This window comes from Scomber japonicus, unplaced genomic scaffold (genome assembly GCF_027409825.1).
Source record: "Scomber japonicus isolate fScoJap1 unplaced genomic scaffold, fScoJap1.pri scaffold_642, whole genome shotgun sequence".
NCBI lineage: Eukaryota > Metazoa > Chordata > Actinopteri > Scombriformes > Scombridae > Scomber > Scomber japonicus.
This window is the reverse complement of record NW_026518692.1, coordinates 6,911-20,273: the sequence shown is the minus strand read 5'-3', so window position 1 is coordinate 20,273 and position 13,363 is coordinate 6,911. Positions and strand designations below refer to the sequence as shown.

Below are 13,363 nucleotides of genomic sequence, written 5' to 3'. Positions count from 1 at the left end.
GTTGATTTTCATTGTGCTTCTCTCCTCTATCTTTCCTCTCTCTCCTTTATCCTTCCTTTCTCTCCTCTATCCTTCCTCTCTCTCCTCTATCCTTCCTCTCTCTCCTCTCTACCCCAACCGGTCGAGGCAGATGTTCTCCCACTCTGAGTCTGGTTCTGAGGGTTCTTCCTGTTAAAAGGGAGTTTTTTCTCTCCACTGTGTCTCATGTGGGAATGTTGGGTCTCTTTAAAGTTAAAACCTGAAGAGTTCGGTTTAGAAGCTGCTCTATGTGTAAAGTGCCTCGAGATAACTCTGTTGTGATTTGGGGCTATACAAATAAAGATTGATTGATTGATTGATTCCAGGAGGGTAACACCATGACACAAGCATAGAGAGAGACAACAGAGGAGCTAATTCTGTTGTAGAAGAGGTTTGAGAGGTTTCTGAGGATGTTTTTGATGCTTTCTACACCACAAAATGTTTTCTATGCTGGAAACTATTGTGACTAACATAATAAACCTTGTCCATTAACCTTTCCTACTGATACTCAAAAAAATAAAAGAGAGAAAGAGACAGATTTTAGACACATATTTGCTGTTCTGGGTATCCAACTTTTGTCTGTCTGTCTCTTTATCAAATATAAAATATCTAAATATACCAATATCCAAACTGTGAAATGCAGCAGGTTAAAGCCTCTGACAGTCTACTGGTCTCCAATCATTAAATGAATACAAACCACCCTCACAAGGTAAAAAAGGGAAGATAGAAATAGAAAAAGTTGAGAAACAAATACTGCTGAAGAGCAGTGAAAGAGAAAAGACATAAAGAATGAAAAAGGACTTACTTTGCAGTGGAGCTGCTTCCTCTCGTCCATCTGTTAGTGACAGAATGACATCATACTATCATTACACTGCATTCATTTGTATATAATATACCTAAATATCCTGTTAAATATAAATATACACACACCAACCCTCTCCTCTGACTTGGACTGCATGGACTACAAGCTGATGATGACACTTAAAACACTGAAGATAAAACTCTATGTGACTTATCTGATAATAATAATAATGTGCAGTTTTCCAATTATTATAATATTATGTAATCACCTTGTATAATATGTAAATGTTGTATATATATATATATTATGACTCCTTATAAAGTTTTTGTGTTTGTTTGAAAAGACAAACTGCATGAAAACTTAAGAATCAAAACTTTTATGTCCTTATAAAAGGTATTTAGTTACTTGTTTTTAATTTAACTTATGAATTTTAATATGGGAAGAGGCCCTGTATAAGCCGCTACCTTGCACCTTTCTTTTGTTGTTATTTCTTTATCTTTTTCTTTTGTCTTATTATTGTGCAAAATAAAAACTAGTAGATTTTGCATCCATGACAGCCAGATAAACAGGTACTAGGTTTTTTCATTGATTCTTTGGTTCAAAATTATTTTGTCTTCAACAATTTAAAGCTTCCAAAACTAGTTATTTTAATCATATTCAACCCTTTTTCTGTAAATGGTGACCAAATTCTTGTAGGACTGACTGATTTGACAGAATGTTTAGTTGTTCTGCAAAATGTTCTGCCACTAGAAACATAAAGTAATATAGATGATAAGTCATGAGGGTGACACAGAAAGCATCGACCAGGATTTAAATATCATCCTATGAGTATTATTATTTATAACTGTGTCGATTTTTAACCCTCCTGTTGTCCTTAAGTCAAGGAAGGAAGGGAGGGAGGAAGAAGGAAAGGAGGGAGGAAGGAGGGAAGGAAGAACGAAGGAAAGGAGGGAGGGAGGAGGGAAGAAGGAGGGAGGGAGGAAGGAAGGAAGGACGGAGGAAGGTATGAAGGAAGGAGGGAGGAAAGAAAGAGAGAAGGAGGGAAGGAAGGAAAGGAGGGGGGAGAGAAGGAAGGAAAGAAGGAACAGTCAAAACAGACGGGGTCAATTTGACCCGGAAGGACGACAAGAGGGTTAAAGTGAAGTGAAGTAGCATCACATCAGTACTCACTTCCTGCCCTGTGGGTCCAGAGAACAGAAGATGACGGTATTGACTGCGTAGTGTCTCCTGAAGAAAAGCCTGCAGGAACAAACACACATGACATGAAGCTGAACATCTGGATTCCTGTGAGATCACATCTGTATCTGCGTATCTATAAACACTCACTTCCTCTGGTTGTCCGTGAGCGTGATGCCCTGCGCTGACACCTTGAAGTGGACGACGGTGGAGGCGGGCGGAGGGTCCATGGCGAGAGTCTGCGTGGTCGCCTTCTGAACGGCCTGGTGTCCCGTCAGAGACTCCAGCGCCACAGAGCCCAGGTACCAAACGTTACACGCTACACAGAGACATTAAAGGAGCAGTTAGCCACAAAATCAAGATATGATGACTGAGATGGGACTGGAAATGGACTGTGGTGTAATTTGTGATTAGATACAAACTTCAGTTGAGTTTTGGATGATTCAGGTTGTGTGCAGATAATACATTAATTACACAAAAAGACACACACATGCACAGTAAATGTAAGAATCAAACAAATACACAGATTTCATCGTACCTGCTCCTTGTTTGAGAAGCTCAGCTGCTGAGTTTGTCGCTGTCTGTGGAGGAGAGTCGGTCATGTCCTCCACCGGGTCTGGAAGCAAAAACACACACAGTTCACTGACTGAGACACATAAATAAACTGCAGCTACATGTATATAGTGTGTAGTTTCAGGCAAACATCCATGTACACACACACACACACACACACACACACACACACACACACACACACACACACACACACGCAGCCCACCTCTGTCAGGCAGGATGAGTTTACAGGGAAGAGCCAGGGGAGTGATGGAGTGCTGACACACCAGAGCTGTGAGACTTCCTGTCAACAAAATAAAACAATAAATTAATAATACTAATGAACATTTTATAAACCAAACTGACAGAAACACTCATTGTACAGTAACAGTATGTGAGGAATAACTGACCCAGCTGCAATTAATTATTCTGACCAGTAGAGGGCAGCAGAGGAGATACATTAAAATCGTGGGACACAGCGATACAACAGATGAAATTGAGGAACTCAACTGAATGAAATGACTTGTAGAGATGAATACAGTGTTTAACTTACATCAAATACTTATTTTATATTTAATTTTGATGACAGCATGAGGGGAGTATATATATTAAATATTGTCAAAGTCAAAATGTTCATTCATTTTCAAGTTTTTTTTGGAGTTACTAGTAATTTAGTTAACCCTCCTGTCGTCCTCCTAGGTCAAATTGACTCCATCTCTTTTGACTGTTCCTTCTTTCCTTCCTTCTTCCCTCTTTCTTTGCTCCCTCCTCCTTCCATCTTTGCTTCCTTCCTTCTTTCCTTCCTCCCTCCCTCCTACTTGCTTCCTTGCTTCCCTTCCTCCCTCCCTCCTTACTCCTTTCCTTCCATCCTTTCTTGCTTCTTTCCATCCATCCTTCCTCCCTCCCTCCTTTCCTTCCTTCCTCCCTCCCTCCCTCCCTCCCTCCTCTCCTTCCTTCCTTCCTCCCTCCCTTCCTTTCCTTCCTTTCCTTCCTTCTTTCCTTCCTTCCTTCCTCCCTCTTTATTAAATTTTTCCTTCGTTCTTTCCCTCCTTCGATACTTCTTTCTGAAAATCTGAATCTGTCTTCTCCACGTGGTTGCATTGAATCGCTCGATCAGCTCAGTTAATGTCTAACTCTATCTGATGTGATAGCATTTAGACGTTAGATAAAACAAACCCAGGCCAGTCATAAAGTATCCAGGAAACACTGAACACCACAGCAGTATTCTCACCAAAGTACGGCTCGTTGGGGCAGCCCTTCAGACGAACTCCTTTCTGTGTGCACTCGATCAGGAAGTGTCTCACCAGCTCGTTGGACAGGTCTACTGCAGACACACAGAGAACTAATTCAGTGTGTTAGACATAAATACATTCAGTAGTTAAGCTGGAAGTGAAATGAAAATCACCACTTAATGTGATATATACAGTTACGAAATAATATGCAGTCTTAAAGGACAGATTCACAGTCTTTAAACAACAGCCAGGAGCCCAGATTAACATGTTTTTTCTTGCTGTAATGATTTCTCCTGTTCATACTGACCATTAGAAAATCCCTTCATAATGCACTTCTAATGGAAGTAATGGAGGACTAAATCCACAATCCTCCTCCTAATTTGAAGCTTCTCAAGTCAAGTCAAGTTTTATTTATAAAGCACATTTAAAAACAACCTCAGTTGAACCAAAGTGCTGCACAGTTATTAAAATACAATATAATCACACAATTTAAAAACTAAAATTAGAATAAAAATAAATAAAAAAGAGTAAAAAAAAATAAAAAAATGTAAGAGGCCAAGGATTCTCGCCTAGCTGGGACTGAACACCAAGGAAAAAATATAGGTTTTCAGCAGTGTCTTAAAGTGCTCAACAGACTGTGCAGCTCTAACCTGGAAAGCTAGGCTGTTCCACAGCTTGGGGGCCACTGAGAAGGCTCTGACCCCACGGGTCCGACCGAGGTACAGCCAGGAGCACCTGGTTTGTTGACCTAAGTGCTCTGGAAGTACTGTGAGGCTGTACAAGCTCTGATAAATAAGATGGTGCCAGACCATTAAAACACTTAAAACAATTAATAAAACCTTGAACTGGATCCTAAAATATGATATGATCATGCCGTTTCTTTCCAGTCAGCAGGCGGGCGGCTGCATTTTGAACCACCTGTAAACAGCGCAGCACTGATTGGTCGAGACCAACAAACAAAGACTTACTTAATTAGTCTTCTATGTTTCAACCTTACAGTGTTTTTAGTGCCAAAGTCTTTTTGTTACTATACTTTCACCACAGCTCAACAGGAAACACTAAGAGGAGATATGATGCTAAAAAGACTGTAAATGTGTCCGATATCTACTTGATATGATTAACTCACACTGCTGAAGCCTCATCTCAGCTTCATATCTACTTTAGTCCCCATCACTTCCATTGAAAGCACATTTGACAGAAACCCTCCTTCACTGTTCACATTGACACCTGGTTGCTGTTTTGAGACAGACTTGAAAATGTGTGCACCCATCATTTAACAGACTAACAACATTCCCACATCCAGCACAGACAGACACACTTTGTATTCACCACTCCTAAAATATGCTTAATGTTGATGTGGGTTGTAGCGACTTTTCAGACTATTTGACAGATATGTCTACACATTATTGGCTGTTAGCTAGCTTTACTTTATTAAGATAATCTCTGTAGTAGTATTTTTGTGAGTGACTCGGCCAAAATGTGAGCTTAGTTTACAGATGCTAAAACAGAAAGTGCAACTCTGCTTTGGACACACTGCTTTGGATTAATGCAGTAATAAAAACAACCTGTTGCACTTTGCAGTCAGTTCATAGTATCTGAGCTTATTTGTTACATACATATTGTGTTTTACCTTTCTTACTCTGCTGCATCACAGACGGAGGAGGCGTCGCCACCTTCATAGCCAATCCGTACGCTCCGCGGAATGAATGACTGTCCCTGACAATAAAAGACCCCGGCTCTTTGTCCTTTAACACTGCGATGGCTGCAAAGTAGACGAACACACACACAGATAAGCTCAAGTTCACACTGTATATGGAGAAGAAGAAAAAAAAAAAGTTGCATAAGAGCGTATTATCTGTAGATCTACTGACTCAGGTCAGATAGTTGAGCCCAGAGTTCAAACTAAACATGATGAAGCAGCTTTTACACAACTGGAACAAACTACCAGCAGAACTGAAATCATTTTTAAATCCAGGTTAAAAACATATTTCTCTTCTCCTGTGCTCATGATTGAGCTCTTTTTTACCCCCCTATTGTCCTCAAGTCAAGGAAGGAAGAAAGGAAGGAAGAAAAGGAGGGAGAGAGGAAAGGAAAGAAGGAAGGGAGGAAGGAAGGGGAGGGAAGGAAGGAAGGAAGGAAGGAAGGAAGGAAGGAAGGAAGAAAAGGAGGGAGAGAGGAAAGGAAAGAAGGAAGGGAGGAAGTAAGGGGAGGGAAGGAAGGAAGGAAGGAAGGAAGGAAGGAAGAAAAGGAGGGAGAGAGGAAAGGAAAGAAGGAAGGGAGGAAGGAAGGACGGAGGAAAGAAGGAAGGTAGGAGGGAGGAAGGAAGGACGGAAGGAAGAAAGAAGGAATAGAGGGGGAAGGAAGGAATGGAAGGAAGCAAGGAAGGAAGGAAGGAAGAAAAGGAGGGAGAAAGGAAAGGAAAGAAGGAAGGAAGGGGAGGGAAGGAAGAAAGGACAGAGAAAAGAAGGAAAGAAGGAAGGTAGGAAGGAAGGATGAACACACAGATAAGCTCATGTTCATACTGTATATGGAGAAGAAGAAGAAAAAAAAAGGTTGCATAAGAGCGTATTATCTGCTTGGACGTGGCTGTGAAGACTCTCGGGGGTCCAACACCAATATTTACCTTGGTCTCTGGAAATGTCGGGCTTGTACCAGAACTTGGAAGTGTCCTGAACAAACTTCACAGTGTCCTGCTTACTGCCAAACTCTGCAACACACAGATTAAAGCTCTCCGTTAGGTTTTAGTCTGGCTTCAGCCCAAATATGACAAGGCAGCAGCAGAAAGAAAAATAAAGCCGAGGAGGATCGGTTAAAGGGTCATTGCACCCAAATTACAAAGAGATATTTTATCAGTCAGATGCTGATAGAAGCGAGGCACGCACACAGTTTCTGTTTTATTGCTGGATCTTTCTCCTCCTGGGTAAATGAGGATGATGATGGATGTTTTTTTTATGGTGTTCAAAGCAGAAGAATTTTTTAAAAAAAAGAAAAGAAAAGAAAAGCAGAGTTTTTTTTTAGGTTTACAGACCTCACAGTGAGTCGGTTTAATATGAAATGTCTCAAAATATTATGGAAATATTTCAACTTTTTACCAAAGATCTTTTGATAAATGGGCATAACGTCTATTATCTATCTACCTACCCATCTATCCATCTATCTATCTATCTATCTATCTATCTATCTATCTATCTATCTCTGTCTCTCTCTCTCTCTCTCTCTCTCTCTCTCTCTCTACCTACCTATCTATCTAAGGACTGCTGAGATTTGGAGTATAAAACATTAAACTTTTAGCCACTGACAAAAACCAAAAAAATCACTTTTATTGATTAAAAGACTGAAAGACAACTTAAAAAAAGGGGATAATAATATTTAATTATGATTTTTTTTTATTGTCTAATGTTACTAACCCTCTCTCTTTTTTATTCTTATTTATTTGCTGTTGTTTTATTGTATTTCTTTCTGTAAAGCACTTTGAGCTACATAAAGTTGTATTATGATGATTATTATTATTCTTGAATAACCTGAATTATTGGTATTGAGCTTTGGAGAATAAAACATTACAATTTTAGCCACTGACAACAACGAAAAATCACTTTTATTGATTAAAAGACTGAAAGACAACTTTAAAAAAAAAACTTGTCATTTAAAAAAAGGAGATAATAATAATATGTAATTATGATTTTTTTTTATTTATTTATTTTTTTAATTAAACCCTCTCTCTTTTTTATTGTATTTCCTTCTGTAAAGCACTTTGAGCTACAAGCCTTGTATGAAAGGTGCACTATAAATAAAGTTTTATTACTATGATTATTATTATTCTTGAATAACCTGAATTATTGTGACTTTTTTCTTGTGATTTCATGACTTTTTCTTCTTTTTTTCACATATTATTATTTTCTTTTTTTAAATCAGTAGAAGTGAAATTTTTAGTGTCTTAGTCTCAACACCTCAGCAGTCCCTTCAGATAAGAGTATTGTGATGATTGCAGCCCAACATTACTGAAGTTGTTCCCACTTCCCACACCAAAAGACCTTTGACAAAAATATAAAATGATGATGTGAGATTTTGGTCTTTTTAAGGTCAGCTCTATAAATGCTTTAGTTTTGGGGAAATGGCTCAGAGATGGTCCCGTTTTTATAAAAAAAGAAGAAGTTTGGGTGGAGTGACACATCACAAGTTCCAGGGAAGGGAAATTGTCTTCCCTGTAGTTACAAGTCAGTTTATTTTATTTGGGCATAAACACAGTCGTCCAGTTTTGGGTCGTTAAGGTTAAATGTGCAGATTGGGGAAAATTGGAGTCTGAAGTCTGACTGTGCACTATTTCTGTGACAAATGATTTAACCCTCCTGTTGTCCTCGAGTCAAGGAAGGAAGGAAGGGGGGAAGGAAGGAAGGAAGAAGGAAAGAAAGGAGGGAGGGACGAAGGGAGGAAAGGAGGGAAGGAATGAAGGAAGACAGGAGGGAATGAAGGAAGGAGGGAGGGAGGGAGGAAAGAAGGACAGAGGAAATAAAGAGAGAAGGAGGGAGGGAGCAGGAAGGAGGGAGGAAAGGAAAGAAGGAAGGATGGAAGGAAAGAGGGAGAGAGGAAAGAAGGAAGGAAGGAAGGACAGAAGGAAGTAAGGAAGGAAGGGAGGAAAGAAGGACATAAGGAAGGAAGGAAGGGAGGAAAGAAGGAACAGTCAAAACAGACGGGGTCAATATGACCCAGGAGGACGACAGGAAGGTTAAAGCACTTTACATTTTAATCTTTCATTTGCACTCTATGTCCTTTTAATGATTTTAAAGCTAATCATTATTTTATTCTGCAATCTTATATTTAATGCTCTATTCCAGCATTTTATTTCTCTCTTTTATTAGTGTGTGTATATAGTGTGTGTAAATAAAGTGAATCTATAAGAGCCAGAGAGGCATAAAGAGGCACCTCATTCCTGAACTGTGTAGGATTGTGTACCTGCTCCGGGCGACGGGGCCCCACTGTGTCCTCTCAGGGGGTCAGGGGTCATGGAGGATGAGAATGGGATGCTGAGACTGCTGCCACTGTGAGGGCTGGAAAATCCACTTAGAGAAGGGGAGCAGGAGCCAAAATCTCCCCCCTCACCCACTCTCCTCTTCTCAGGCAGTATCGGAGCGAGGCCCCCCCCCCTCTCCCCTGAGGTTCAGACCCCCGAGGCCCTCCATGGCCTCCAGCAGGCTGTGCTCCAGGCCTCCGTTACCCAACAACAACAAGGACAAGTCTGTGCTGTCTGTCTCCTTGCGGACCCCGGGACCGTCGCCACCCAGGGCTTTTAGGACCCCCCGGGGAGAACTGTGGGCATTGGGAGTGCTGAGTGAGAGAGGAGGTGAGGGCTGCGGGGGGAACGGGGAGTTTTGGGAGTTTGGAGTCCGGTCGTGCCACGCTGGAGGCGGAGTGGAGCTGCGGAGGAGAGAGAGAGAGAGAGAGAGAGAGAGAGAGAGAGAGAGAGAGAGAGAGAGAGAGAGAGAGAGAGGTGAAAAAAAAAGACTTACAAGTGTCTAATTAATCATCTGGTTTTTAAAAGCTTAACCCTCCTGTTGTCCTCAGGTCAAGGAAGGACAGAAGGAAGGAAGGAAAGGAGTAGGTAGGAAGGAAGGAAGGAAGGAAGGAAGGAAGGAAGGAAGGAAGGAAGGAAGGAAGGAAGGGGTAAGGAGTGGGGGAGGAAAGGAGTAAGGAAGGAAGGAAGGAAAGGAGTAAGGAAAGAAGGAAGGAAAGGAGTAAAGAGAGAGGGAGGAAAGGAGTAAGGAGAGAGGGAGGAAAGGAGTAAGGAAGGAAGGAAAGGAGTAAGGAGAGAGGGAAGGAAAGGAGTAAGGAGAGAGGGAGGAAAGGAGTAAGGAGAGAGGGAGGAAAGGAGTAAGGAGAGAGGGAGGAAAGGAGTAAGGAAGGAAGGATGGAAGGAGGAGGGAGCAAAGAAAGAGGGGAGAAGGGGAAGAAGGAAGGAACATTTTAAAGGAAGAGGGAAGAAGGAAGGAAGGAAGGAAGGAAGGAAGGAAGGAAGGAAGGAACAGTCAAAACAGACGGGGTCAATTTGACCCGGGAGGACGACACAAGGGTTAAAGATTTTTAGTAATTCACTTCACAGTCAAAGCCTGCAGCATTATGTGTTTTTCAAATTAAGAGCACTGCTGCCAAAACGTCTGTGACTGAGTCCTTAAAATCTGATTTCCTTTAAACAAATTTAAAAGAAAACTAAATCTGCCAGTTTGTCAGGAAAAACTGTTTCTAATAAAAAAATCAACTGGCTTCAAATATTTTCTAATCTCATGTTTCAGTTTTTGGATTCTGGTGCAGAAAGCCTCTTTTATGTCTCCTTTCAACACACAGACGTTACAGTTTGGGCTCCAATATGAAACATAGACGGGAATTATTGAGCTTTTCTGTAGTACAGTGGAATTTGAAATTGTCTTTAGAGTTTATTGGACAACGTATACTATATATATATATATAATAAGAAAAAGTAAAAATGATCCCTATTTTGTGCCACAAATATGGATCTTATGACATTTGTTAATACGAGTGTCAACTTTAGTTTTGGATAGCTTCGGTATCGATGCCAAAATACTCGTTACATTGAGAAATATGAACAAAAAGAAGCCAAACATGTCTAATATCAAATGTTGGTTAAACACTTGCAGCTGAATAAGAACTTTTTTATTCATTCATTCAAGTTTATTTGTCATTTGCACATGAAAACGAAATTTGTCCAGCAGCATATAATACAATGAATAAGTCTTAATATAAGCTATAATAAATAAATCGCAGACTCAAGCTAAGAAATATATAAATAAAACAACACTAATATATAATAAATAACAAATAAGCAGTGCAGTAGATTAAGAAACAGGACTATAAAAACAGAGCAGCATGTTGTATTAAATAGCACTTTCTTGATGTGGCCTACAAAGGGGTTAAACAATTAATCAGTTATCACAATTTTGGGGGATTTGGGAGTCAATAGTAAGATTACAACATGTGAAACACTTTTACAAGTCATGAAACAAATGTACAAATATCAACCATCAACCAGAAAAGGGAACGTACCAACTCCGGGGGTTGAACCGGAAGTGATAACGGGGAGCAGCCAGTACGAGCTGTTGTTGTCGTCGGTAGAGTTCATGGTGAGCCAAGATGGACAGCGATCGAGTGATGTTTTGCCCGTTTTGTGGCAAACACATGAGCCGCTTAACACGGTTTTGTTTTTCGTGTGGTCGGTCTTTAGAGTTTTTAAATGACATGGACCAGACGGACTCGATCGTATTGGCTGCTCCCCGTTATCACTTCCGGTTCAACCCCGGAGTTGGTACATTCCCTTTCTGGTTGATGGTTGATATTTGTAAATTTGTTTCGGGACTTGTGTAAATGTGTTATGGTAATGTCATTTTGTTCTATGATATGTAAAAATGTTTTCCAAAATGTAAATTTGTCTCAAGCTTTGTTGTAATCTTGGTTTGAACCTCCTGGCCACCGTACAATAGAGCCACAAAACAAACCCTTACCCCCCGGCCCAAAGAAGTTTAAAATGATGATGGTAAGATGTAACAGTCCATTATACAGGACATTATAATGGAGAGCCCCAGGAAGAGTAGCTGTTGCCTAGGTAACAGCTAATGGGGATCCAAATAAACTCAAATACTGTGTTAGACTTACACTTACAACAATTTAAATGAGGCAAAAAAGACACATCATCCTCACAGCAGTATTGTATAGTGACTAAAAACACACTTGCACCAGGTGTGTGTGTGTGTGTGTGTGTGTAGTGTGTGAGTACCTGTCTGTGTGTGGGAGGGGGCTACCCGATGACACGGAGCACATGGAGCCGAAGATCCTCTGACAGGACGCAGGAGTGACCGACACGTCTGATCTGAACAAGTCTCCCTCTGTGGAGCCGCTGGCGTGGTTCATGCTGTCCAGGAAACTCCGAGAATCTGCAGAGAAAGACACACAAGTCACTTTACTACACACACACACACACATACACACACAGTCACTTTACGACACACGGCTCTCATATAAAACACTGAAGTCCTGGACTGTAAAGGGGCCTTGTAAAACTTTCCAGGATGTGTCACAGTTTCATAAAGTATAATAATAAGTGTCTCCTGGCTGGTATTTATGGATGCTGTCAGACTCTGCGGCCGTCCGTCTGTCTGGATTATACAACAGTAGAGAAGAAACACACCTGCCATGTTTGACAGATATTAGGTGTGTTTAACCTTTAATTCATCCAGGGAATGACTCCTGGAGTACTCTGCTTTTTTTCAGCAGCAGCAGCAGCAGAAGAAGAAGAAAGTGGATTTCACTCCTTTTTCTTCTGCACTTTAAAGCCGGTTTTCTACATTTTTTTCTCATAGTCAAGAAATCCATGAACAGAATAAACATTTTAAATCTTCCCCACCCTTGTCTTTGGATTTTTAGAGACACATCATTAATATTCTGTATGATTTTTTTTTTCTCTGTTTTCCTTAAAACAGCTGGGAATTGTACTTTTTAGCAAATGCTGTTCCTTCTTTCCTCCCTTCCTTCCTTTTGTCTGTCCTTCCTTCCTCCCTCCTTGTCTTTCTTTCCTTCTTTCCTTCCTTCCTTCTTTCCTTCCTCCATCTCCCTCCCTTCCTTCCTTCCTTCCATCTGTCTTTCCTCCCTCCTTCTCTCTTTCTTTCCTTCCTTCCTCCATCCCCCTTCCTTCCTTCCTTCCATCTGTACTTCCTCCCTCTTGCTCTCTTTCCTTCCTTCCTTCCTTCCTCCCTTCCTTCTTTCCTTCCTTCTCCCTTCCTTCCTTCCATCATTCCTTTCTTCTTCCTCCCTCCCTCCCTTCCTTCCTTCCTTCCTTCCTTCCTTCCTCCCTTCTGTCATTCCTTTCTTCCTTCCTCCCTCCCTTCCATCATTCCTCCCTTCCTTCCTAGACAGGAGGGTTAAACTCTGAATCTAAACCAGGTTTTTATTCTAAGAGAAAACCCTTAGAATAAAACCTCGATCAGGGTAAAACAAAAATACACCTACCAGCACCTCTAAAGCTAATTCATTAACTAATTAACATGTGTCTTGTTTGTTTAAACCAAGTTAGATTTGGTGTATTATTAACTTTACACAGAGCCGTGCTATAAGATAAGTAGCTCTCTGATCCATGCCCTATATTTAAAGGACCAGTTCAACATTTGTTTGATTTCTTGCCAAGAGTCAGATGAGGTTGAGGTTGATAGGTTGAGGTTGATACTCACACTATCTGTATAATAAACATGTCAACCACTGCCATAAGCCAATTAACTTGATCTTTCCAAAAGGTAATAAAATCCTCCCACCAGCAGCTTTAAAACTCACTAATTAACATGTTGTGTTTTTAACCTTAAGCCATACTCGCTGTTTCACCTTCCCTCCACTCTTAATGCTAAACTCAAGCTAACTGGCTGCTGCTGGCTGTAGCTTCATGTTTACTGTACAAACACCAGCAGCATATCAATCTTCTCATCCGACTCCCACCAAGAAAGTAAATACAACACACTTCTGAAACTGTTTATTTTTAATCTCATATCGTAGATCTGGAGCAGCAGCAAGCTTTTGGCAGTGATTTAACTTT

At 40.7% G+C, this 13,363-nt stretch overlaps 1 protein-coding gene across 1 annotated transcript; it reads right to left on the bottom strand.

The window, feature by feature from the left end:
- Nucleotides 1-819: 819 nt before the first annotated feature.
- LOC128354819 (tensin-3-like) lies at nucleotides 820-11,717 on the bottom strand (the record flags this gene model as incomplete). Its single annotated transcript, XM_053314970.1, is given in 11 exon segments — nucleotides 820-853; nucleotides 1,991-2,059; nucleotides 2,147-2,315; nucleotides 2,535-2,612; nucleotides 2,775-2,852; nucleotides 3,780-3,872; nucleotides 5,411-5,542; nucleotides 6,404-6,487; nucleotides 8,731-8,920; nucleotides 8,922-9,192; nucleotides 11,561-11,717. Coding segments are annotated over 11 exon segments (1,355 nt in total), but the record flags the coding sequence as incomplete, so codon positions are not given.
- Nucleotides 11,718-13,363: the final 1,646 nt, after the last annotated feature.